The sequence below is a fragment of the Bacillus rossius genome, chromosome 1 (assembly GCF_032445375.1).
Source record: "Bacillus rossius redtenbacheri isolate Brsri chromosome 1, Brsri_v3, whole genome shotgun sequence".
Classification (NCBI taxonomy): domain Eukaryota; kingdom Metazoa; phylum Arthropoda; class Insecta; order Phasmatodea; family Bacillidae; genus Bacillus; species Bacillus rossius.
Genome location: NC_086330.1, coordinates 284,202,837 through 284,228,989, shown reverse-complemented (window position 1 = coordinate 284,228,989; position 26,153 = coordinate 284,202,837). Strand labels below are relative to the sequence as shown.

The 26,153-nt window shown below is 36.2% G+C and overlaps 1 protein-coding gene across 7 annotated transcripts in view; it reads right to left on the bottom strand.

The window, feature by feature from the left end:
* Positions 1-26,153, bottom strand: part of LOC134527671 (serine/arginine repetitive matrix protein 2-like) — a 195,767-nt gene that overhangs the window by 109,468 nt on the left and 60,146 nt on the right. For all 7 annotated transcript variants that reach the window (XR_010074244.1, XM_063360555.1, XM_063360556.1 and 4 more), the window contains exons 7-8: positions 14,381-14,597; positions 2,508-2,686 (exon numbers count right to left, since the gene is read on the bottom strand). Coding sequence is in view for 6 of the 7 variants with exons in the window: in XM_063360555.1 (XP_063216625.1) it covers positions 2,508-2,686; positions 14,381-14,597 (396 nt within the window). In the remaining variant the exon portion in view is untranslated. The remainder of the gene's footprint in view (positions 1-2,507; positions 2,687-14,380; positions 14,598-26,153) is intronic.

Here is a 26,153-nt window from a genome sequence, read left to right as displayed (position 1 = left end):
TATTAGCTGTTTAAGTTCTACAAATAATTCATGTTTATCTACGTAAATTTTTTTGAACTATTTCAGAATTTAGTCTACTTGTTAACAAGTCCAGCCACCAAAATATAACACGTTTAGATCAATTTTTAATACTATCAATTTGACATAGTATTGACTGGTTGAGGTATTAAGAATCTAAAATCCCTTAATAAATTTAAAAAAAAAGCAGATATCTATGTTGCACCTTCAAAATATACTACTAAAATATGGAAAGTGTTTCATTTAAGGAGGGGGGGGGGGGGGAGGGGACTCAGACACGAGACTTTATAACAAATGGACGGTTTCTGTTCTGGCTTCAATCATAAAAACTTAGTAAATACACAAAGACCCCAATGTTCAGTGCACGAGGAAGATTACATGCTGACAAAGATCCTTGCTTTATCAGAACCATCAAAACTACATGAACTGCATAATGCAATAAGCAATGACACTATAAATAAGGATGACCAGCAAACTGAATGGTATGTTACTCTCAGACATAATCAAGTGAAAATAAATTTTTCACATGATAAAACCAAGCAATATGTTCACAAAATATAAGTTTACAATACATCTATAATAAAAATCAATTTTTTCTAGGAGTTCTCACAATATGGGAACTGGCCCTGTCACACTTTTGTTGATTATAATGAGAAACCATTTCTATTTCTTAAAAATTTATTTTCTACTCTTACACTGCGACCCAGCAACCAACTTAACCACCTTAATAAATGAGGCCTGGACGTTAACAATGGGCCAAGAGCCCAAAAAAATAAAGATTGAGTTATACCTAAAAAACCAAGCTAAGTGCCATCGCAAGAACCCATAAAGCGGGCTAAGTACTACGGAAATGATAAAGTGCACACAAGGCCTGAAAGGTGACGTGGAAGGTACATGCCGGGATGCTGGCAAGGCTATAACAGTGCAACTGAGCATTTACTGGTGATTGTGATCCATGTCTACACAAACCAAACTGTGAATTTTAACCTAATTCTTGTATTTACCTCTGTTGTGAATTTTAGTTTTTGATAGTTTATTGTAAGTACGATGGACTTAAACAGTGATATGAGAAGTAATGATACAAGATACATCTCAGCTCTCTACAAATGACGTATTGTGTGTTTGATGGATCTTGAACAAGTTCTATCTTTGACTTCCATGGTGAGATGTTTTATTCACATCAGCTTTCATGCTACAATCTGTGTGTCCACGTTGGCGACAACAACAAGGGGCTAGTTTTTCTTAAGGCACGAGGGTATTAGTGGCCAAGGCGGTAATGTAATTGCTTTAGACCTCTTAAAATCACTCAGTAGTCCTGAAATAATGAGGAAATGAAAACTTACCGTGTGGTCTGATAACTGCACTGGTCTGAATAAGAATGAAATGGCTGTATTTCTTTGGATTTATTCGACGATTACAGGCGATTGTGATGAGATAAACCATACATAAACCACCCATTTATATATGTCATGTGACAGGGGTTTTTCCCAGATCGAGAAATGTAAAAGGTTCTAAAAGGGCTCCTAAGGACCTGGTTAAAGTTATTGTGAATGCAACACAAAACAATCCCTTGCGGTTACTATGCTCTAACCAGACGACTTCTTTGATTTTAAACAAGCAGCAGATTTATGTACATCAACACGACAAAATTAAATATTTCAAATGCAGTAGGATTAGAGTTGAAAAAACTGCATCCATAAACTTATAAGATTACCAAAAAAGCTCGAGACTTCTTCCATTGGCACTTACTTCATTTTGCAAATAAAGATATGACACTTAGCAAGTTCTACATTTTTCTGAATAAAATATCATCTTTCATTAATCAGAGGAAGGGAATTCAAAGATATTTTACAACAGTGACATGAATTTTACCCTAGATAATAAATAAAATATTTATTCCAAGATTATTTTTATCAAAAGATTTTTGACAAAATTTTTTTTTATAAATCAAAAACTTTTTGGCACTTAGCATATTATTGATGTCCAGTCTTCAAATGTTAACACAAGATGCTACCAACTTGCATAAAATGTTCCATACGATAGGGAAAACCTGGGCCACATACTTGCACCATGACAATCTCAGGCTCGCTCATAATTAAAGGGTACTAAGCTACTAATCCCTGTTCATACACTTAGCAGGTCTTGACAGCCTACATTTCCCCAGATTCTCCCCAGTTTCTTATACTTATGGAAAACAGACTAATTCTGTCCACTGTACCGACTCTTCACACATGTAATTTAAGCTTCTATCCTATTAGGTGCAAGCAAGTAGTCGCAAGTCACAGTTTTTCATTGTGCAAAGACATTTCACAGTTTTTATAGAGTAAGTGTGAACTAAATATTCAAAATATCTTCTACACAATAAAACAACAGTCAATATCTATTTTTAAAACTACTTGATATCAAATCATCAACAAAAATGTTATCTTCAACACGGGGCGATGAACTCTTTGACTAGCAACAAACATTCTGACAAAAGCACTACAAACCTTAATTATGTTCCCGGTTGCCAATTTGAGTTTGTTCCTTTTCTTCTTTTCTTTCTCCAACCGTCTCCGCTCTTTCTCCTGCCGCCTCTTGTCCTTCTGTTCACGCCTGAGTTCTGCTTCCGCAGTGCTAGGCAGCGGCAGTGCCTCGCCACAAGGTGGGGAAACCGTTACGGAACCTTCTGTGAATTAGAACACTTTTACCTGGCTACGGTCCCTCACAACAGAATTAATTGACAAAAAAATGTGGCATGTGCACCAAATTCAACGCTGCAAAAACACCAGAAAGTTTCATTAGACATGTGTGAACACTTTTCTTACCAATACATCACTGAATATATGTGAATATACTAATGATTATTACAACATGCAGACATTTAGTCCATGCACACTTACCTTAAAATCCACACCACAACTAGGTTTATGCCAAAACACAAAACTGTGTGATATAACTGCAGAAATGAATAAATACTGACTACAGCAAATTTTACACCTTAATTAATAACCATCCAAACATACAACACTAGGCTGAAGTTGGCTTTATTTAAGTATTATTTGTCTTCCCCTCATTTCCCCCCCATGATGAATTGTAGGCGGAGCCAAAGCGTACAGCAGTACCCATAAAAAATGGCACAAGCCAACGGGTACAGATTTAAAAAGTAAAGTTAAATATAATAAATATGGTTGGCAAGGTATGGTATTGAGAAATGTTTAAAAGCTTAACATATAACATTTTATGAATTTTGTAAATGATGTTTTTCATAAATTATAATGTGATAAATTTAAATCATTAGAGTTTTTGTGTCTGATAGTAAAGGTGTATGCTCTTAAGATTATAGGCTGGAGTAGTTGTCTTGTAATAACAGAATGATACATTCGAAAGTTGAAATGTTTCTATGTCAATGTTGAGCTCTGGAGAATATTTTGCTGTAACACTAATGAGGTTGTCTGGGCGGCAAGGAGGTCAACGTTAAATATGTTTTCCGGCAGTGTGACCGATGTTTTTCCTTTGCAAGGGTGAATTCCTTCTCCTTTGCCGACCCCACCCCTTTTGTACCGTCAATATTATTGTTTATGGCATTCAGAACCAGGTAAACGTTAAAGAGAATAAATAAAACAGTTAATGTATTAAGGTATCAGAGAATTTGACCATTCAGTTTGTTTTCAAGTAGCATTAGAAGGATCTTAAGGCACAGAATAAAATCTAGTTAACATTCATATTGCTTATAAGTTGGTTTCAAGAATTTTTTGCTCCAAATAATTGAAATGATAAGGGTTTTACAAATGTTGAGAAAACTTGGGTTGTGAATTATAGATCAGAGAGGATAAGTTACAGAGTTTAATTGCAAAGTGGTTAAAGGTGTACCATTATGAGCAATGTTTTGCTATTGTGCTTTCGAGGCAGCTGGGAAGCAAGGGTTTAAATGTACTTTGTATCAGAAAACAGGCCTATTTTGTTTTTCAGGGCAGAGAATTCCTTCCCCCTTCGCCACTCCCACCCCTCTGTGGAAATGTTTCTTATGTATTATTATGTTTTGCTTTTGAAATGGTATGAAAGGCAAGATTTAAGGAATTCCGCTGTAACTTTTGAACATTGTTATATTGTACACACACATACGCAAGATGTTATGAAACTTTTACAGATTATTGTTGATACCAAATGAGATGATCCAAGATTGCCAACTGTTGGAAATGTGTAATGGATATTTTTTTTTTTTTTGAGATTGTATGCGTAGCCACGTACAGAGTCTTCCCTAAAAACATTATTTAATTTCTATAATTATGTATGTTTCAGATTTTATTCTTTGGTTACATCCATGGACAATTATTTTATTACTCTTTGGACTCTAAAGTCTATTTTTGATCATGTTGGCTATATGTTAATTTAATTTTATTGCTGTGCACAATGTTTACTAATATTTTGTTTGAAGGTTAATGTGGAGGACAAGTATTTTCAGAATTTTTATATTTAAATTTAGTCAGATTGCTATATTTTGGTTAGGTATTAACGTATTTTTCATCAGATACAGATGTGTCATTTAAGTTAATTAATCCCAGCCATATTGTAATCAGTTTGTTTATCTAGGCTAACAATCAATATTTAAATTTTATAACAATTATAGAATTGAAATTTGTAATTAGTGCAGGGAAGGATATGGAAGGAAAAAAGTTTGGAAAAGCCATTGTTTGAATATGGCTTGATTGAGTATTGAGTTCCACTAAAATGTATTGTAACGTCAGGAAATGGCTGTAATATATCAAGATTGGCTATTGATAATAATCCTGTGAATTTTGGCCACAAGTGGAAGTATCAGTTGTATTAATCAGGTTTGATTTAGCTGAGTTTTGGCCATTCTCAGTATTTGCAATGCCTCAGGCTTGATATTGTACAAGAAGAATTCAGGTAAGCCTGAACGATCTGATTATTTTGGAGCATCGAAAAGCACTATTCTTTGACACAGATTAAAATAATATGTTTGAAATATTCACAAGTTAAACTTTGTCGACAAACTCAGGGGTAGAGATGAGAATTTCATGTGTAAATAAGTGAAGCTAGTTATGGCAAATATTATCTATTATATTAATTTTCATCCAGACTGTCTTATAACTACATTAATAGTTTGTTTTGTTATCATACATAACTGTTTGAGTAAGGTTTTTATTTTGTTCAACATTAAGGAGGCAATATCATATGTATGAGAAGGTTTGATGGAAGTATGTAATTTTATGGTTTTAATGATACATGTTAATTTGTTGGAAGTATTTTGTCATATGATAATTAAATTTAATATCCTAGATAAAATCATGCCTATGTTGAACCTTATTGGATGATTATCTATAAAGTTGGTTGAAATACTACAATCATGCTATATCCCAGTTACTGGAGATATATATATATATATAAATGTTTGTTCCATTTAAATATTATTTTCTTTTATGAATAATAATAGGAACATGGCAACCATTTAAGTAGAAGAAATTATATTTACAGTAGTGGTCACCACAACGTGGTGCCTTACACATCGAAGAAGAAGGAGGTTGCGATCACAGAAGTGGCTACCACAACTTGGTGCCGTACACAACAGAAAGAAGGCTGAGTTGACAAGATTGATAAAAACTATTGATAATGATTTCAGTTTAAATTATGATGTTCAAATATAAATTTATGTAAACAATTAGACTCTTTTGGTACTTTTGGATTTAATTATGTAGCATTGCAGTATACTTGCCTTTTCTACTAACAATATTGTTACTAAGAATGGGTTAGGTTGCCAGTATATTTTATTCTGAATTTATAATTATTTAATAATCATGTTTCTTCTGTCATCCTTTTAACTTTGTTTTGCTACTTATATTTACCTAATATTATGTGTAATGAGTTTTTTCTATTATTTATTTAAATTTGAATATTGTATTATAATTATATTTTATGTTTTTATTAGAATGCAGATGTTGCATAATGGTTCTAGAACAAGGGAATTTGTCAGGGGTGATGTGTAGAAAGAGAGAGGCATAAGAGGCCTGTAAGTGCGAGTGAGAACGAAACAGTGATTCCCCAGTAAGAGAGAGACTGTAACGATATCTCGTCACTGCATGAGAACTGGAGGAGATCTACTCTCCCACGGTGTTGGAGAGAGAAGGAGAAAGTGAATCCCCTGTTTCTATGTATGAAAATGGTTTTCAGTGTATATGTTCTGTGTTCTGATTGGCTTGTAATTGTTAGTGTGAATGAAGAGTGTAGGTGATTGGTCGGTGAGGTCATGTGACTGCCCTTCCTGCGTGGAGGAACCAGTGCCATGATCTCGTCAGTCATCTGTCGATCGCTGCACAACGAGGGCGCGTTCGGTGGTTTCTCGCCAAATATGTAGGAGAATTGTGGAATAGAAAATTTAACGTTGGTGGTCAGAGCCATGCCGAGTTTTAAGTTAACCTAACATTTTTATTTTCATTCGGCCATTTAATTAGAAATTGTGACCATCTTCGTCTGCATTTTGGCTCGTGGCGACTGTGTTTCGCCAGGTGCGGCCAGGTTTGGGGCCTCACTCGTTGTTTACTTCAAGTAACTTTTTACTGAAGGACTTAATCTACGTTTTTTTTCTGCTTAATTTTAATCGCCCGAGCAAACAGCAATTATTGACAATTGGATGGATGAGCTGAACGCGTGAGAAAAATATTGAAAGTGATTGGATTCGGTTGTTTCGTCTTTCGGATAGGGGTGTGCAAATATTCGAAATTGCAAATATTCGTGCAAATCAAAGATGTGATTCGATTCAAATTCGAAACCAAATTAGGTATTTGAAAATTTCAAATATTCGAAAGTTTTCGAATGTATTAAAATATGACTTTTGTTTGACAAAACGTGTGATACAATATTATGTCGAACCTCGAGAAATCATTTTCCCGAGAGACTTAATGGAAGAAATAAAAACTGTAAGCAGACCTTTACTTGCATCAAATTTTAGGTTAAGTAAATGGGCATGCTGAGAACAGTTAAAGACAATGTAGCGTGAAAATTATCATAAATTCTTACGATTTAAATACAAACTTTACGTGATGTGTAGCATAATTAATTTATTATATCCAGTTGTCCTTAGCACAATTTTTGGGTGAGCCATGTGCCATATAAAAGTGTAAAACTATTTTAAACAATGCCAGCGCATCAGCTTTCAATAATAACCTTTAAAAACTAATGCACACATACTCTTTGATCACCATTCTATTAATTTTACTAATACAAATCTAGAGAAATTTTTTTAACGATAGAAAAGTAAACACAGCTGCCATCATGGCTACAGCAAAAAAGAAAACGTGTCCGTTTGTGGTTATGGCCAGCAGAGCGGCTCATGGCCAGAGAATTGTGTTGCTAGAATTGCTCCAGCGCAATCGCTTTTTAAACTACCGAAAATGTTACGTAAATAATTAGATAAAATTAAAAAGACACGATAAACAAAATTCATTAAAAATTATTTTGCCTTGACACGTTTGATTCCAAAAGACTCTGAGAACGGAGTATTGACCATGCTTAGGAGCAGTTTCTTCGATATATCAATTGGTAATCGCTTGACTATTTATTGCGGAAAATAAAACTGATATTCGAATATCTGTTTACTTTCATAAACTTTTTTTGCCGTTTTTAATTTTCAGAAGAAGAAGTGAAGTTCAGAACGTTGTTTTTCTGCTTCTGGGAACATTGTCACTTCCAAGAGGCAATGCCTGGATCCAGAACATGTAAAGGAATTGGTCTTTTTGCACTGCAATTTACGTAATGTTGATGGCAAGGTGTAGGCTTGGCTTTTGATGAAGACATTTCTATACCACTGATTGTGTTTTATTACTAAAACATTAGAAGAGACATAAAAATTTACATGTTACTTGAGCAATAAAAATGTATATAAAGCTAAAGAACATTACTCTTTTAAACAACAATTTATAATATGCCAAATTTTTACTGTAATTATTCAGATTTATACTTAGAACTTAATTAGAAAATATTCGCAAATTATTCGCTATTCGCAAATATTTGCAATTATTTGATTCACATTTGATTTGCATTGAAAAAGTCACATTCGCACAGCCCTACTTTCGGACAATAAAACAAAAAACTCTCAAATGAAAAAGAAAGAAATTTCTTTTATTTCATTAAGTGAAGTGTAATAAGTTGTAGAGTAAATACATCTGCAAGATGGTGTTTTGTTTCAAATATTGTTCAGCAGGAACAATAGGATGATTATTTCATCGCAAACACAGGCAAAACTTACTTTCTCTGTCAGCCTAAATAAAATTGTATTTTGTAGGAAGGGTCCGGGTTAGAAAGGGACCTAAGTGCATCTCAGGCCGAAGCCTATACGCATATTCATACTGGGATTAACCATTCAGGGAGAGGGTCACATGAATTGTGTGGTCTATGCGGGTAATAGCTAGCCATGGCAGAGATTGAAACTACGACTTCCTGTCCCATCTTAAATTGTGACTTAAATCTATGTTAAGTTGGGTCCAGGTAAAACCTGCATTTACACAGGGATCAGACATATGGGGTGCAATGTCTTCAAAAACAACGGAAACTGGAGGTGAGGACTTCCAGATGGGCCATGCCCACCAGACATAGGTAATATCAAGCCTTAACGACTGCTGAGTTCTGCTAAAGAAACTCAAATCGTGCTGATCAATTCAAATGATCCCGAACCGTGCCAAAGGCTCCTGACTATTTCCAGGCAGCGGAGAGCGATTCTGATTGCCACTTATGTGGGCACTGTAATATAGTTTAACCTTAGCTAAAAAATTATAGGATTTTATCTTACGTTTCCTTAGTTGGCTTAAATATGTACCTACATTCCTAGGTTGTGCTGGACTAAGGCTTTCCGTATCATTGAATTACAGATTATCTGAAGTCTACTATACTTGTTTTATTCAGACTTGTAGGCAGTCATAACAATGGAATACCCCTGCACAATATTTTCTTTATCCATAACCAAATATTCTGTTCAAAAGTTTTTCCCGTTCGTCGACGGAGAAAAAAATACGCGCACACGGAAATTGACTGTACTGCAATATATCAAATAAATGTCATCAAGACATATGATAACGCAACATAAGCAATTATTTTAACGCTGTTTTATGGACAGTCCAGTATAATTACCATAATGTTCTTTATTTTTATTTTAAGTCTAGCTGAATTTTTCTTGGAGCGCGATTTCAAGCCGACCTGTTTTCATAAGCAGTTTTTGTGAATAAAAACCTTGGCCTTATTCGAGCACCTACAGTAAGCAACCACTGCTACTGCTGATAGAAAAATATATTTCCTTAACACGGCATAAGGTCCTTCAATTTTGTAACACAAATAGGATCAAAAAATACATCATCCAAAATAGCAATATTACAGCTCAATTTGGAAATAGTGATTTTATCAAAAAGAAATATGTATATGACACAAGTTTACTAAATTAGGATTTTAATATGTTTTATTTCACACATTGTTACACTCTCAACATATCAGTCTACCACATTATTCTTATTGCTCATTGTTTTGTTCATCACATACCCCAAATATGTGATCTCTATGTGTGAAGCCATCGCCTAACTCTTTATTTAAGGAGGAAAGATTAGTAACTAAAAAATGCTTTTTTACTTTTAACAGGTTTGAGGCCACAACAATATCATACAAATTTTCAACATTTGCTTTTATTGAAGCATAGTATATTTTTTAATGGAATGCCTGAAGTGACTGGCTGCTCCAAATTGTTTCCTGTAAAATCATAAGCATTTAGCATTCCATTCATTTTGAGGCCTATGCGAATATATATTTTAGTTTGAATCAAATACAAATATAAAATACCAAATTACTCACGAATACATATATTGAATTCAAATAATAAGAATGCTAATTAAAATCCCACTAATTGTTTTTTTCACATCTGGAAAATTAGACAAATAATACTTAAGTGAAAGGTTGATTAGGTTAACTAAGCTACAATATCTACGTGGAAAATATTTGTATAATTATTTAGTTATAAAAAAAAATTTTCTTGTTTTTAATTATGCAGCTAACCCATCTTAACATAACCTACCCAAACCAACCAACTTTTGTTCCAGTTCCTATTCGCCTTATTTTCTAGAAACTGTTGCTCTACATGCTGATACAGAAAATATTTTCTAGAAACTGTTGCTCTACATGCTGATACAGAAAATTTTCGCGAACTGCAAAATACAGCGAAATCCAATGCAATCCATTTCACAATAAAGAGAATCTTTATGTTCTCAAATTAGTGATTACAAACTCATATTTACATATTTAGGGTGGTATTCCAAGACATTCAGGTAAGGTAGCGAATAAGCACTGCCTTTTTTTTAGGATACAACCGTAACCTAACTAGCAGACCGTATTCCAGAACATATACAAACTTAATCCCTGTTAGATAACAAAAAAGCAACCATTTTAATAAACTGTGCCCTGCATGAGGCTAGAAACTGATTTCAATGCATTCTAGCATTGAATTAAATTGTGTGATATTAATTTTCTCAAGTACTTTTTAAGTTGTGATTATTTCTTGTTATGACCATGTCGTTAGAGGGGGGGGGGGGGGGGGGGGTTCCCAGGTAGACTGAAACTGTGTAACTTGGGCGCCACCACGTGTAGGGGCACGTGGACCCGGCCGTAGACTCCTGGCTCGGGCCCGTGACGTGACCCGTGTGGGGACTAGACTCGACTCCCCCTTTGTGCAGTAGTACTAGTGGGCTCTGAAGGCGTCCCACACGCCTCGGAACTCAGAAGATTACGCACACGGCTGCTCAGTGAAACTCGCAGAAGTCTAGGGAAAGCTCTTTGTTGATGTCGAGCGGCACAAGGAAATAAAACGTTACATAAGTTATTACGTGAAAAGAGAGTTATTAACTGATACACTGAAATAACATGCCAACAGGAATATTACACCGGCTTAAAGGCCGACCTGGTCACCTCGTGGCCTGGCCTTGAAAGTTCGTTACATATTAAGACGATATTTTATTTCGTCTTAATATGTAACGAACTTTCAAGGCCAGGCCACGAGGTGACCAGGTCGGCCTTTAAGCCGGTGTAATATTCCTGTTGGCATGTTATTACATATCATTACATATTAAGACGAAATAAAATATCCAACTGGATTTAAATAATTATGTTAAAGAGCCAACCTCCCGGGGTAGACCTGGAGGAAAAGAAAAAGGTTTAAAAAATAATTACGGAGCGACGGATGTTACCAGATCAGTGAAACTAAAATTGAAGTCGACGAGGTCTTCTACCTCGGGCGGCAAACGGAAGCTGACTGACGAGGCCAGGGCATCAAGCCGGGAAGTGTTAAGTTCCCATTATGTTACCAGGTGGATACCACCATCCACCTGGTAACATACAGTTAAAGCCTGTTATAACGTAAATTTATAACGGCGCCAAAAGTTTATGTTATAGCAAATTTTCGTTATAGCCAAAATTAAAAAAAAATCTTATTTTTGTAGCATTTTTAAAATATATTATTTTCTCGCTTGTTTTTACTATGCTTGTTTTTACTATGGAAATTCACAACAAAAGTAAAGGAAATATACATAAAACTTACTAAAATAACATTTATAAGCTATATCAGCACTTTCCGACTGCGAAATATGAGACCGTGTAGCAGTGATAAGGCCGTCACGCACATCGTGTCTAAGCACACGGCTATTTGTTTACATGGTGACGGGTAACACAAGGTCATGCTGGCCGCTTCCTGTCACTTTGACTGCAGCTGGTTTGCTGTAGACATGTGCGCTAAGCTGATGATATCGGGTGCATATTTGCGGAGTTTTGAACACTTACTAACAATATGTAAACTCAAAGATGTAGTGAAATTTATTTTAAAATTTGTCACATTATTACTCACGTTGACATGAAAAATTTCAAACACAAATTTTTTTTTAAACAATCTCTAATTACGTTGGACCATACAAATTATATAAAATAATTTTTCCGACAATTGGCCAGTAACACAAAAATAATCACTCGTACAGACCCTTGGAAAATAACACAAAATTAAAAATCACTTCTTAAAAAAATGAAACAATTTTCGTTTGCCTTGATTTCACTAGACTTTTGGACTACATAAACGACTGGACCTCTTGGAAGTTCATCAAATCTTTCATCGAAGCATTTGTATGCTCATAAAAACGACTGATTGTGTCAAGTGCCTCCATCATTGACGTTTTCGACGGAACAGATACGTCACTTGGTTCGTCGTCATTATTGTCATCATCTTCAGACGCCGCTTCATTTTGATTAGAAGAGATGAGCTCGACAAGTTCCACGTTCGTCAACTCCCCGCACGCTTACGATGCAAGTGTGAGACGAGTTATGCTCATGTATGGGCTACAGTCGGCGTGATTCTAAATAAGTAATGCTCGCAGCGGGGCCCTGTCTTGCTATCGTCGCCGCGAGGCAAGCTATGCTCGCTGTGGGGCCCCACCTTGTGCAGTGTGCCAAGACGGCCACATCATGTGCGTTTCATTTGCCGGATGCGTGGAATTGTGCGAAGCTGTTTTTCATTTATTAAGGAAATTGTAGATGTTTTCTCATTATTTTAGAGCAAAATTACAGGTGTGTAATCTATCGCTACCGAAATTTTTATCCTACGCAGATAATATGCAAAACTGACGGTGCCGATGGCAATTATCGTTATAGCGGACTTTACGTTATAGACCGTATTCGCTACAACGGACTTTCACTGTATTAACATGACAAACCCTCTTAAACACTAAGCAAAAACTGACCACAATGATTTATCATTACCAAACTTAACTTATTTTTAATTTATTTGTTAAAGTTCAAAAAAGTAGTTGCGGGTAGTTCCGGGGTTGCCCGCCTGGGGCGCTGCGCCGTCATTACTAACTAAAAACTTAAAACAAACACTTAGGCATTTAAAAAAATGAAAATAAAAGGTTTACATTACAATTACTTATTATTTTAATTAAGTTTCTACGGGAACGTGGCTTGAAGCTACTACCTCTTGCAGGGCCAAGGCTCACACGCAAACACGCACGCACTTGGCGATGGGAGGTTTGAAACAGAAGGTGGTGGAGGGTGAAGAGGGGGGCAGAGACGGCAAGGGGGAAAACCGGGCTTAGGGGGAGGGCGTAGCCCCGGTCGACGTCAACCATTAAAGTGTACAAAATGTATTCCAGAATAGTTTCGCTATCATGAAGTTTAATTTTGCACACCTACACGCTTTGTACGTCCCCCGATAATCATAAAATGACTATATACGAGTTATATGGCGTCAGATGCGATTCAGCCACCTGGAAGAAATCAACGAAAAAGTGAGCTCTCTGCATGCGGGTAATTTTGGCAACAGAACGGCAACAGATAGGACACCAAAATCGGTTGCTGTGTCCTATGGTGCACTAGGAATTTGGTTAGGGTACAGGTGTAGTATATTCAGCACCTAAACCCTTTTTTTTGTGTCTTGGAAAACCGACCTTATACTCTAGTTATTCACATGTTTTCATTTCTCGTTATTAATACAGCTATACATGCTATTTAATATGTATGTTTCTGAGTCATAACATCTGTTTCATAATAGATACATAAAGCAAGTAAACTACTCACATGGTGTTAGATTCATTGTGACTATCGATTCATACGCCATTGAAATTATAACGTTTACTTCCTTTAATGGCCAATGCAATGGAGTGTCCCTGTTTTGTGGTGTTGAAGCCCATTGTTTTTGATATTTATATTTTTTTCTTTCCTTCCACTTCTGGTGTGTGTGATGAAATGAATACAAATAATATGTTTACATGTTCAAAATGACAACTATGCTGTGTTTTAAATTGTCCCTGCGAATCTTCCACTGTTTAGCAAGACAGTAATGATAAAAAAAACTTTGAATACTTGATGCATGTTTAAAACATCACTTATTATTCATATTTTTTAATGTGTGATTTCTGCCTTGACAAAAAAATTTTTTCAATAATAAATGATTTAATGGTATGAAAACTGTTGAAACCAACATGGTAGCTTTTGTTTGTCATCTTGCTCCCTCAAGTTCAGCCTTATCTGCCAAGCTAGACTAATTTTTATTATAATGACAGATATTATAAATAAATATTTATAAAAAAGATTATAGAACTATCATTTTATGCAGTTAAATGCAGCAACAGAGAAAATAATCTAATAGGAGGAGGCAATCAGCCAAACCAATCATATTAGTTATAAACACTTACCAAATGTTTTACAAACAGCAGGTTATGTATAGCGAGTATCTGGCAACAAAATTCACATGTACTTACAAAGCGAAATGTACAATGGAATCACCCTAGAAAGGCAGGCAATACCAGCGCACACTATGAGTTAGGCAGAACTGTGGAGATGAGGGACTGACCTCGGAGGAACGGTGAAGGCGGCGACGAGTACCCCGACAGCGGCAGGGATACGAGACTCTTGGTGAGCGCCACAGGAGAGGCCGGCAGTGGCGCCGGCCTGGCCTGCCCGGCACCACTGGGCACCACCTCCAGCACGTTGCCCACTTGCAGCACCTTCTGGGAGGACTGCAGCACCGGCGGGAGGACCGGTACCAGGCTGCTCTCGCTCGGGATCACCTGACGCCCAGGAAACAGAGCGAGTCTGAATATGACAAACTATAGTTATAAGTTCATTACAAACAAATAATCAAAAACATATTTTGGACTAATATTCTAAACTCTAAAGTTCTTTCATCTCTAATATACATCTTTGAAAATGATTTTATTTAGAAAAAAAAAAGTATTGAAGATGAAACACTATCAGCCATATGCTACATTAAAAATACTTCGAAATTGACTGAAATTTGATATAAAACTTTGAAATTAGGTTTGTTAGCTATTTAAGAATGATATTAAATTGTAAAGAAGGTTGGTTAGGTTAAGTTAGATACCTTTTAAATTGGTACTCATACCAATTGTTCAATGATTCTTACAGTATTTCTAATAAACTAAATTAACCTAGCCAACCATGCACACAATTTTAAAATATTTTAGAAGTAATTAACCTAATGCAACTAAATATTCTCATGATTTTATGGCTTTTTTAACGTTCCTAACCACCCGTTAAAATTGCAAAATACTAATAAACTACTTGAAGTTAAAAGACTCTTTCCTGCAGAATCAACTAAGAATGTAAACCACATTAAATTCACTTTGTGTAAAAATAATACTTTGCTCCTAAACAATTATTATTATTAAACAATTAATTAACGTGTAAATTCATCAACTTCATGTTCAAAATGTACAGTATTTACCCACAGAAGGGTCGCACCTTTTGGGCATAAAAAACTAACATTTTTACCACAAGGGTCACCCTCAAGTGTCATACCACATATCTGTCTTCAGTAGTGTTCCATGGATAAGTGAAGTCTTTGTGTTTCGTGTCTTAGCTTATTGGCGCTCTGTATCAGGCAGTATTAGAAAATATTTCATATTCATGAATAATTTGACAGCTATCCTAGATTTCAAATTTAATATTATTTTTAACCATTTGTTTCCAATGGATATGCATTCACAAAAAAATTATTGAAAAAAAGTAACATGTACAAGGCTAGGATGATTTATTGACAAATTTAGATTTATTTACATATTTCATATTTAACAATGAATCAGTGACAGCAAATTAAAATTATTAATAATGCTCTATTTTATGCATATAATCAGATCAACAAAACCACTTTCAAACTTAAAACTTACTGGTTTAAGAAAATGAATTGCTAGGCTTTTTAAATTTCTTTTATTTTAATTTTTTAATATTGTTCCATGTATATTCCCAGCTTCTTTATTTTACTGTATTTAGAATCAATTTTTTTTAACTCCAGTGTAGAATGTAAAAAAATTAATTGTATGTTAGAATTAGATTAAAAAATATTAAATATACATGGATCTTGTAACTTTCAATTTGAAATTCAATTAGAATGAAAAAAGCAGAATTTGAATAATCCTAATTTGATCTACAGCTACATAAGTGGAACACACCTTAGTTATTAAATTAAAGTGTTTGTTGAATTCATCATTTTTCATTTAGCACCTTAGGCGCCTTACGAAACACTATACTTATAATTACTAAAAAGGCTTATATCTCAGAAAGTTTAACTCTAAACGAAAAATGGTGAAAATTTTTTTGAAGTTTTGCATCACTGGGAATCTTTTGACAATATTAAGAATTTTGTACTTATACCCTTTTGAAAATATTATTATTTATTTTATTTTTTAAATATGCTTGTATCTTTAGTGTTTATAATCTTATTCCAAAAATGTTGGTATTTTTGTCTTTTATGTGTATATATGTTTGAATGCCCGAAAGTTTTTTCGGCAGATTTGCTTCATTTTAGTTACAATTTTTTGAATTTTTATATTATATTCTTCTTTTGTGGTCACTTATTTCTTGCTGTTCAATAGAACAGATGCAATTATATGTACATATAAATATAATTTTTGTCAAATAATTTTTTATAATTTCATATTTATATCAGAAATAATTTTCATTTGCACAATATTAAAAGAATTTGCTTAATGATAATTGAATGTATATTAAATTAAAGTGTTTGTTGTATTTATCATTTTTCAATGGTCGCCTTAACAACCCCCTAGTGTATAATATATTAATTGTAAGAATTATTATAAACGTATGATTGTATGTCAACAAAATACACTTTAATACCTATAAAGGTCACAAAATTGTCAGGATTAAACTTGTGTTAATATAAGGTGAATATTACAACATAACTCGTACATTAATGTAAAATGTTACAAATCTGCAGGCGAATTTCATTGCCAACTGCCCTTTTCAAAATAAACCTAACATTTACTACATTTTTATAAAAAGTCTTATTTCCAATTTACAATTTTGTAAATGTTGGGTAGGCCCAGACCACTGGCTGGAGGAATATAAAAGGTTCACTTATAAACACCAAGGATGGCTGGAGTATGTCATGGAATGTTTAGTTGAAAGAATGGAAATACTCATGCAAAAAAATTTTTGGGCCCAGTTGTGTCATGAACACCTGTCGAGATAGACACGTATGTTATTATGTAGTGTGCCAGTTCACGCAACATTACAACGATGAGAGGCAGACAGAACAATACTACCACATAGCTTTATGCATGCACGCGCATGCGCGCACACACACACACACACACACACACACACTCTCTCTTTCTCTCGCCAGTGCAGCACATCAGACACGTCACTTGCCGGTGCTGACTGGGTGGAAGGCGCTGTTCACCGAGCTTCATAACACTGCCGATATATTTCAAGCGAACAAATTATAATTTACCCTTCGAGTTATATTTATTAAAAACCAACATAGACTATTTATTTACACACATGCAATGAAATTTTTTTTTTACTCAAAGTGAAAAACTTGCATAAGATCAGACTATATTTGTTATACTAAAAATCAGCATAAAATGGTAAATACGGTAATTACTAGATCTGTGCGAATATCAGTTTTTTTAGTTAAAATCAAACATGAATATGAATACCAAATTAGTCTCGGAAACAAATATTGAATTTGAATAGTAAGAATGAAAATAGGATGTTTGTTAAAATATTTAATTAAGAAAAAAAAGTGTTTATGCAGTTAACCTTGACATCGTCCGGGCCTGCGGTCCCTTTTAAGTCCGATATGCCACCGCCCAAACACCACCCACCCTCCATTCAAACCTCCCGCCTACCCGTGCGTACGTGTGCGTGCGTGTGTGTTCTCCCGGCAAGAGGGCGCTGTCGAGTCAGTGCACGGCACCCCTAAAACATAATGAAATGTAATTGTGTAATTTGTTTTAATGTTTCCCAAGTGCAACGTGACAGCAGATCGGCCGGGAGGGTTTTTATGTACTTTTAATTAAAATAGTGTATTAAAATATAATAGCATTTCCGGACATTCCCAAGGAAAGCCGAAGCCAGACAATAATTAAATGTAATTCCTAATAATTGTAATTTGTTGTATTCTTTTTCATTATTCAGAAAATGTCACGTAATTTTTAAATCATCCTTGTCATGTTACTTTAGTTTCCCGTGGCATGAATTCACAAATATCTTTAATGGCAATTGTTTCCGCGGGAGGACGCCATGTTAGTCGAGTCGAGCCATGAGCTCAGCCCAGTCTTCCGCCATCAACGACTGAGAGCAGACGCTTCAGCACTCCGGGAACCTCACCGCTTGTTTTCACCGCAAAGTAATTCTGTTTAACTTTAATTCTTTCCAAATAGTTTTCTTTTAGTCCTCGGAGCTCCTCTCGATCGGGGGACTGTTTAATTAATTATCTTACGCCCAGTAACAGTCTTTTTACTATGTAATACGTAATTCGAGATGTGACCACGTGGCGGGTCATCACACCTAAACCGATTCGTGCCGCGGGCGTTTTATACAGTTTTAATTGTGTACGTGTGCGAGTTGAGTCAGCCGAATAAATCAGGTGTGTAAATCTAACGTATTATTTTATTATTTTAAATCTGTGTGACCACGTGGAGTGTGACGGCGTGTGGGACGCCTAAGAGCCCACTGCGTAGAGAATAGCGTGCCCGACGCTGAGAGCGGGCAGGAATTAGTGCTAGGTGTTTTCAGGGGGGAATTAAAATCACGCCTCACATGGGCGACGTCACGCCCCGAGTTAGGAGTCTCACCGGGTCCACGTGCCTCACCACGTGGTGGCGCCCACTAACACACCGCCTAAAGCCGTCCGAACAACCCCCGGCCACAACAACCTAACCAAACTAACCTATCAACCTTTCACGTCAGTTTTTATTCACTTATTTACAAGAACCATCTACTCTAAATATAGATGTTCAAAATGTTTGCAGAAAAAAAAGAAGGAAAAAAAACCACCACACCACACCCCTCACAAATACCCAAATCTAATTCATTTCACGAAACATGTGAATTTTTTAAAATTCTGTTCTTGTGAAATAGATTGAATTAGCTCATATTTACATGATTTTCAACATTTTCGTTGTTACAGCAACCACGCAAATTTTATTATTCAACAATATTACAAACAAACTTTCTACTAATTTCCTTTAAAATCTGAACCCATTATTTATTTACTTTTTGAGTCACAACATCTGTTTCGTTATAAATACATACATTAAATAAGCTACCACAAGGTGCATGTTGGTAGATTGATTGTTACTATCGTGTTCACTTCTTTTAATTCCATCGCAAAGGAGTGTCAGTGATAAGGCCGTCACGCACATCGTGGCTAAGCACACGGCTGTTTGTTTACATGGTGACGGGCGGGCGGGCGGGGTCACGCAAGGTCATGCTGGCTGCTTCCTGTCGCTTTGACCGCAGCTGGTTTGCTGTAGACATGTGCGCTAAGCTGATGATATCGGGTGCATATTTGCGAAGTTTTGAACACTTACTAACAATATGTAAACTCAAAGATGTAGTGAAATTTATTTTAAAATTTGTCACATTATTACTCACGTTGACATGAAAAATGTCGAACACAAATTTTTTTTTAAACAATCTCTAATTACGTTGGACCATACAAATTATATAAAATAATTTTTCCGACAATTGGCCAGTAACACAAAAATAATCACTCGTACAGACCCTTGGAAATAACACAAAATTAAAAATCACTTCTTAAAAAAATGAAACAATTTTCGTTTGCCTTGATTTCACTAGACTTTTGGACTACATAAACGACTGGACCTCTTGGAAGTTCATCAAATCTTTCGTCGAAGCATTTGTATGCTCATAAAAACGACTGATTGTGTCAAGTGCCTCCATCATTGACGTTTTCGACGGAACAGATACGTCACTTGGTTCGTAGTCATTATTGTCATCATCTTCAGACGCCGCTTCGTTTTGATTAGAAGAGACGAGCTCGACAAGTTCCGTGTAAACAACAATACGCGTAGTGCTGTACACTGAAACTACACCGTATGCAATGCTTACGATGCAAGTGTGAGACGAGTTATGCTCATTTACGGGCTACAGTCGGCATGATTCTAAATAAGTAATGCTCGCAGCGGGGCCCTGTCGCAGTGGGTTAACGACACTTGCTTTCGTCGCCGCGAGGCAAGCTATGCTCGCTGTGAAGCCCCACCTTGTGCGGTGTTGCCAAGATGGCCACATCATGAGCGTTGTTTCATTTGCCGGACGCATGGAATTGTACGAAGCTGTTTCTCATTTATTAAGGAAATTGTAGATGTTTTCTCATTGTTTTAGAGCAAAATTATAGGTGTGTAATCTATCGCTATAGCGAAAATGAGCCCACGCTGCATTCGTTATTTCCGAAATTTTTATCCTACATAGCACATGCAAAACTGACGGTGCCGATGGCAATTATCGTTAAAGCGGACTTTACGTTATAGACCTTATTCGCTACAACAGACTTTCACTGTATTTTGAGAATAAAATGTCTGCAGTTACGTTTCTACGACAGGCAGATTTGAATAGTTTTGACATCTTCGAGTAGACTGCGAAGCAAATTAAAATTATACTAATTCGATCCTACAACCTACATTTGAATCAAGACATATTCAGTTGTATCAGCACTGCAAGAATAGGAATTTAATCCCTATTAAGAGACCCAAACTACGATATACAAGTTAGATGCCATATTGTGGAACGTTTTTGAGGAGTGTCTATGTTTGAGAAGGACCTTCGTAATGAGTATTGGATTCGGACTGAAGGAAGGTCCCGGGTTTCCGTGATCACCATCTAGGAGCTGTTGGACGAGTACCAGCCTATCGATGCAGACTCAAGGCGTTGCGGAGTCTTGTGTTCCAGCCTCCAGCAGTATGACCCTGCCCCAGAACTACTTGTCCAGATACTCAGATTTCAAAACACGACGTTGATTCATTCTATGGATTGTCAGGATGATAGCTAAATATTAATATTTTCAAAGTAACTTCATTTGTGTGTACGATTTGCAAGTGCGACACAAATGCATTTGAAAGTACCTTAACTTGTTAACTACTTAATATTGGATGCATATAACTTTTTAAACTTTGACCTTAGTTCTACTACTTTGTGTCATGTAATTTCATCCCAGAGATCCATTTTTCTACCACTATGTATCAACAAATATATAGAATGATATGAACATACCTGCCAAATTTTTAGTTTGGTCATCAAGAAAACTTTTAAATTGGGAAAATGTATCATAAATCAAATGTGGCAATTTTTCACATGCTTTATGTGCAATTATTTTCTATTTTTCTATTCCATTTGGTTTCTGCTAATTTACTAATGACATGAAGGGCATATCGATGGCCTAGAATGAAAACCTCATACAGTCAATATTGTAAATGTACTGGGAAACTAAACCTATCTAGAATATGCCAATTTACACAGCATCCATATGAAAAGCAAAATGATCAAGTACAAAACAAAAGCAATAGTATTCACTAAACAAGATTACTTAAAGACATACCTTGCTATATCACATGTTTGTTGCATCCTTGATGCAATTTTAAGACTTAGAATGTGCAGCAGTTGACTTCTTGGCTTTACCTAATAAATCTGAGGCAAACCTTTGTTCATAACAAACACAATTCCTTGATTTCAACACAGAAATAGACTGCTAAGTTTCAGATGACATGGAGGACCTAAATTGGGTTCTTTTTTTTTTTTTGACCATACTGAAAATGCGCTCACATTCTGAATTACTGTGGGGGATTTACAGAATTAATACCATTATCTTTGACAGTCAGTTATACTTCAGGAAGCCATCTACTCCACGAACTCTTGATAATTCAGCCCACTTGACATCAACAGTGCCTGCTTTCGTCACTTCCAACCCCGTGTGTGCAGTACTGGTGAAAAAGCTATCAATCTTCTTATTTTCTTCCTCAGAAAGCACGTTTTTCCTATGCTTAGGACACTTAACGTGTGTAGTTATGTCGGACCTACCTCCATGAGCAATACTAAAATCACACCGGCACACTGTGCAAAACACAAAAGTTTACACGAGAATTCATTGTTATACGCAGCACGGTAAGTCTGAATATATTTCTTGTTGACTAGCTTAGGCCGGGTTTATAGAAAATGCAAGAACGCAGAAACGCAATAACGCAGGACGCGACAACTGCAAGAAATTTACAGTCGTTTATAAAAAATGCAAGGATGCCGGCCATCGCCAACGTCAAAAAATAAAATTTCAGGAATAAGTCATGAATATTTTTAAAATTTTTGTTGTACTTATCGTACAGGCAGGGAAATTCTTGGATAAGCTGAACAAGAAATTCATCAGCTTCCTCCATTGTGCTGTATTCACTAGAATAATGCCAGCCCAAAACATAAATAAACACAAGCGTAACAATTACAATCGCAGAGCCTTCTATATGCATTACATGACAGTTTCAGTTTCCACATACTAAAGCAACCAGTATAGAAGGCCGAAACGCAAGGAGAAAACGCAAGAAGTAGAAAGTTGAATAACTTTTGCGTTGCGTTCTTGCATTATTGCGTGTCTTGCGTTTTTTATAAACGTGCTGGTAGAAGAGTTAAGGTTGGACTTTTAACGTAGTAGCATTTCTTGAGTTTCTGCGTTCTTGTTTTTTCTATAAACCCGGCCTCACTCATGGTTCCCATCACGTAAATACACACGAAAAAAAAAAACGGTTGCGCAGCACTACATTGGAACTACGAACAATGGAACAATGGAACAATAGTCAGCCATTTTGGACATAATATAAGGAACAAGGAACAGACCAAGGAGGTAGGACTGACGTCAAAATTGTGGTCCGTTCCTCCGTTTAAGGAAGCACTTTTTCGTTGCGGTAAGTGGAAAACGACCGTAGACCGTCCAGTCCAAAACATATACAGTAGAATCCCGCTGATGCGACCCCTCACGGTTTCCGGAAAAACGGAAGTATAAACGGAATGGTCGCAATAGAGAATTCGGGGTGTCACCGCATCGTTGGATACATCGTGTGAATGCCGCTCAGGCAGTGTCTAGCCGAGCTCGGCGCGTCCATTATCGCACGAAAAGCCGTCTCAGCTGTCATGTTATCTTACCCGCCCACACGAAAAGCAGCTGTGGTAGCTTCTGCGAGAGCGTAAGAAACTCGTCCGGCCAGGCTGGCGGTAGTGGCGGCTTGACATCATACGTGACGTGACAGGACGCTTACCTCTCCATCCCCTGCTAATTCTTCAAGGTTAATCCCTTCCAGAACCACAAACATTGTAAAAACAGCCCCCCCCCCCCCCAACCGCCCCTTTTTCCAACTAACATTTCAACACATTCCTTCCCTTATTTCAACCTTCTGCGTGAGAAACTGTCAGCATCCTCCTCCCCTCCCACACCGCGTGCAACAAAAGCCAGGTTGCATAGTCCATTCTCGGTAAAATAAATATTTTTATGGGCTTATACGACTGTCCTTCACCGTTAATAAATACTTTATAAGTTTAAGTTATTATGATACAATTTGTTTATTAGTCACACAGCAGTTTCTGCTGAAAAATCACTAATACCTCAAATTTTATTGAATAGAAAAATTTAGTTCGGCCTTAAATATATTTATTTTACTGCATAGTTACTTTTCCGACTGCATTCCAACGTGTTTTTTCTTTTTTTACGCTGTGAAGGGCCGTGGAAAAGATAATTACTTGAGCTGTCAAAATAAACATCTCTGACGGCAAAGGCGGGAGCGCATCCTGTCGGTCTGTCGCTGTGATTATCTACTCCAAAAACATGTCACAGCATTTCAGGATAGCATTGTTCTTATATCTTTCGTTTATAGCTGAATGTTTTCTACCTGATCCACACAAGTTCCTTCGCCATGTTTTGAACGAAAATAACCACCAGCCGGCTAGCATAGCCGAACTCGCGTGACGCGAGTTCACTTAGCGCTAGTATTTATCGGAACCCATTGTTCGGGGTAAGCGAGTCCGAGGTGTATAGCATAATTCCACGCAATTTTTTTTTTGTTTAGCTGCGCAAGTGCGAAGTCAGCGATGTTATAGAAAAATAACCGAGAACCAAACAGAGTGAACACAGCTGTGTGTGGCCAGTGACACCTGAGATGCAGCTGGCAAGATCACATCACACTAACCAGTCGCAAGACAAAGGCACGGGACCGGGACGGCAATAGACGCGCGCGTAGATGCTATCAGGTGATGCGCGCAGTTTACCGGTATTGACTAGCGTGGACAGTCTAGAGGGGTGGTATCTATTTTTAGCCGTCTTTTGTATGCCTGCCTGCTTGCAGTACAGCGCTCGTCAAGATAAACGTGAACACATAGCGACCAACAAAGTGTAACAGACTTGTTTTTCAGCCGATTTTACTCAAATTTTCGACTTTCTCTGCTTAAATTTTTCACGGTTTCTCAAAAAACGGTCGTATAAACGGAATGGACGCATCAGAGGGGGGTCGCATCGGCGGGATTCTACTGTACAAATAACTATCTCTTGTTTTGTTTTCATTTCGCCTTCCGTCGGTGCGACGGTAACATGGCCGGTACAGTAAAAGTTGGCAGGTATACATGGCCGGTACAGTGAACGGTAATAAACCACCACGCAAAAATAAATCCGTAAGATATTAAAGACGTCCGTAAAACCGTAAAATAGTATTAAAATCCGTAAAACATACGGACAATCCGTAAAAGTTGGCAGGTATGTATGTATATTTTTTATCCTTGGTAAGTGATATTTTTGAATACCTAACTAGCAATACTATAGCAAAGTGATTTTGAGTACACAGTACAACCCGGTTTTAACATTCCCATTTGTAACATTTTCCCGCCTATAACACCATAATTTCATGGTCCCGTCATTTCTCCATTTATCACAATGCTTTAATTTCCCACCTGTAACAATATTAAAATTTCTACATTCCCGCCTTTAACGTTCAAATTTGCTTTGATAACTGCCACAATATTCTGTATCCCTTCCTTCAAAGTCATAATTTAGAGCGGAACGATAGCTAGAAAATACAGCACGCATATACAAACATCAGATGTTTACATTTGTGTAGTTCACCATAGACGTGGTACACACGCACTCCACAACTTGCACCGGATCGACTATCAATATGGCGTCCTGTTCGCGCTCGTTAGCCTATGACTTGTTCCGTTATACTTATGATGCGCATTTTCTGCACTGATACATGGTCTGAAACAGTGCTACTGTGTTCTATGGTGCTGGTTTTTGTTTCAAAGGTTTAACACCTTGAGATGGTTAAATGTTCTATGGATATATTCACGGCTTTTGTTTGTTTTTAACCTTTACCGTAATTTTTTTTTTTTCACTTGCTTATTGTAGTCACGGTTGTATTTAATAAAAATATGCCGTATTGAAATTTTATTTAGGTTATTGTACGACTATTATGGCCAATAAATATACGTGAAAATAATATTCTGTAGCAAAAAAATTCAGTTTATTAACCAAGTGGACAGGAACCCCAACAAAACGCGTGTTGCGATTGCAAAAGAGTTGAATATTTCTGTTTCGACTCTGAACTGTATCGTACAAAACATTTTTTCTTTAGCATATTATTAGGTATTATCTATAAATAAAATTAACCAATTGTCCACTCTAAAGCTGTACTTAGTATATTACTCCTGTACTTTGTTTTGTTTTACCTATACTCTTTAATTTAATCAATCCACACGTAATTTATACAAAGTGAAGATGTAATTTTATGAATTCCTACTTATAAAATTTTCCTGCTTATAACATTTTTTTAAGTTGGTCCCTTGGAGAATGTTATAATAGGGTTGTACTGTATATCGTGTTTGATTTTCATTCAAATTATTACATAAGTAATTGTACATAAAGCAGACGTAGGTATACAGAAATTTATTTGTGCCCATGTTAGAAATGGTTTATTTTCTTGTTAAGTTTTGTCAAGGGCTATGTTCTTGTGATAACGTGATACTGAGTCAAATTTGTTTGTTTTTGTAATACAATGTTCTCACAAGTTAAGTTAAATGCAAATATAGGTTAGTTTCAAAGGATTTGACAATATTATTTCTAACTTTGATTTTTTTATAAAGGTGCCCATAATTTAACCTACTTATCATTCTTATTTGAAGGTTTAAAAAAAATAACACAATATCATTAGGATTCTTTAACTTCAGAATAATAAAAGTACAGTGTTATGGCAGAAGCTATACAAACCAACATTATCAACAAAAAGGTATTAGAAACAAAACCGAAATACTCATGAAACAAT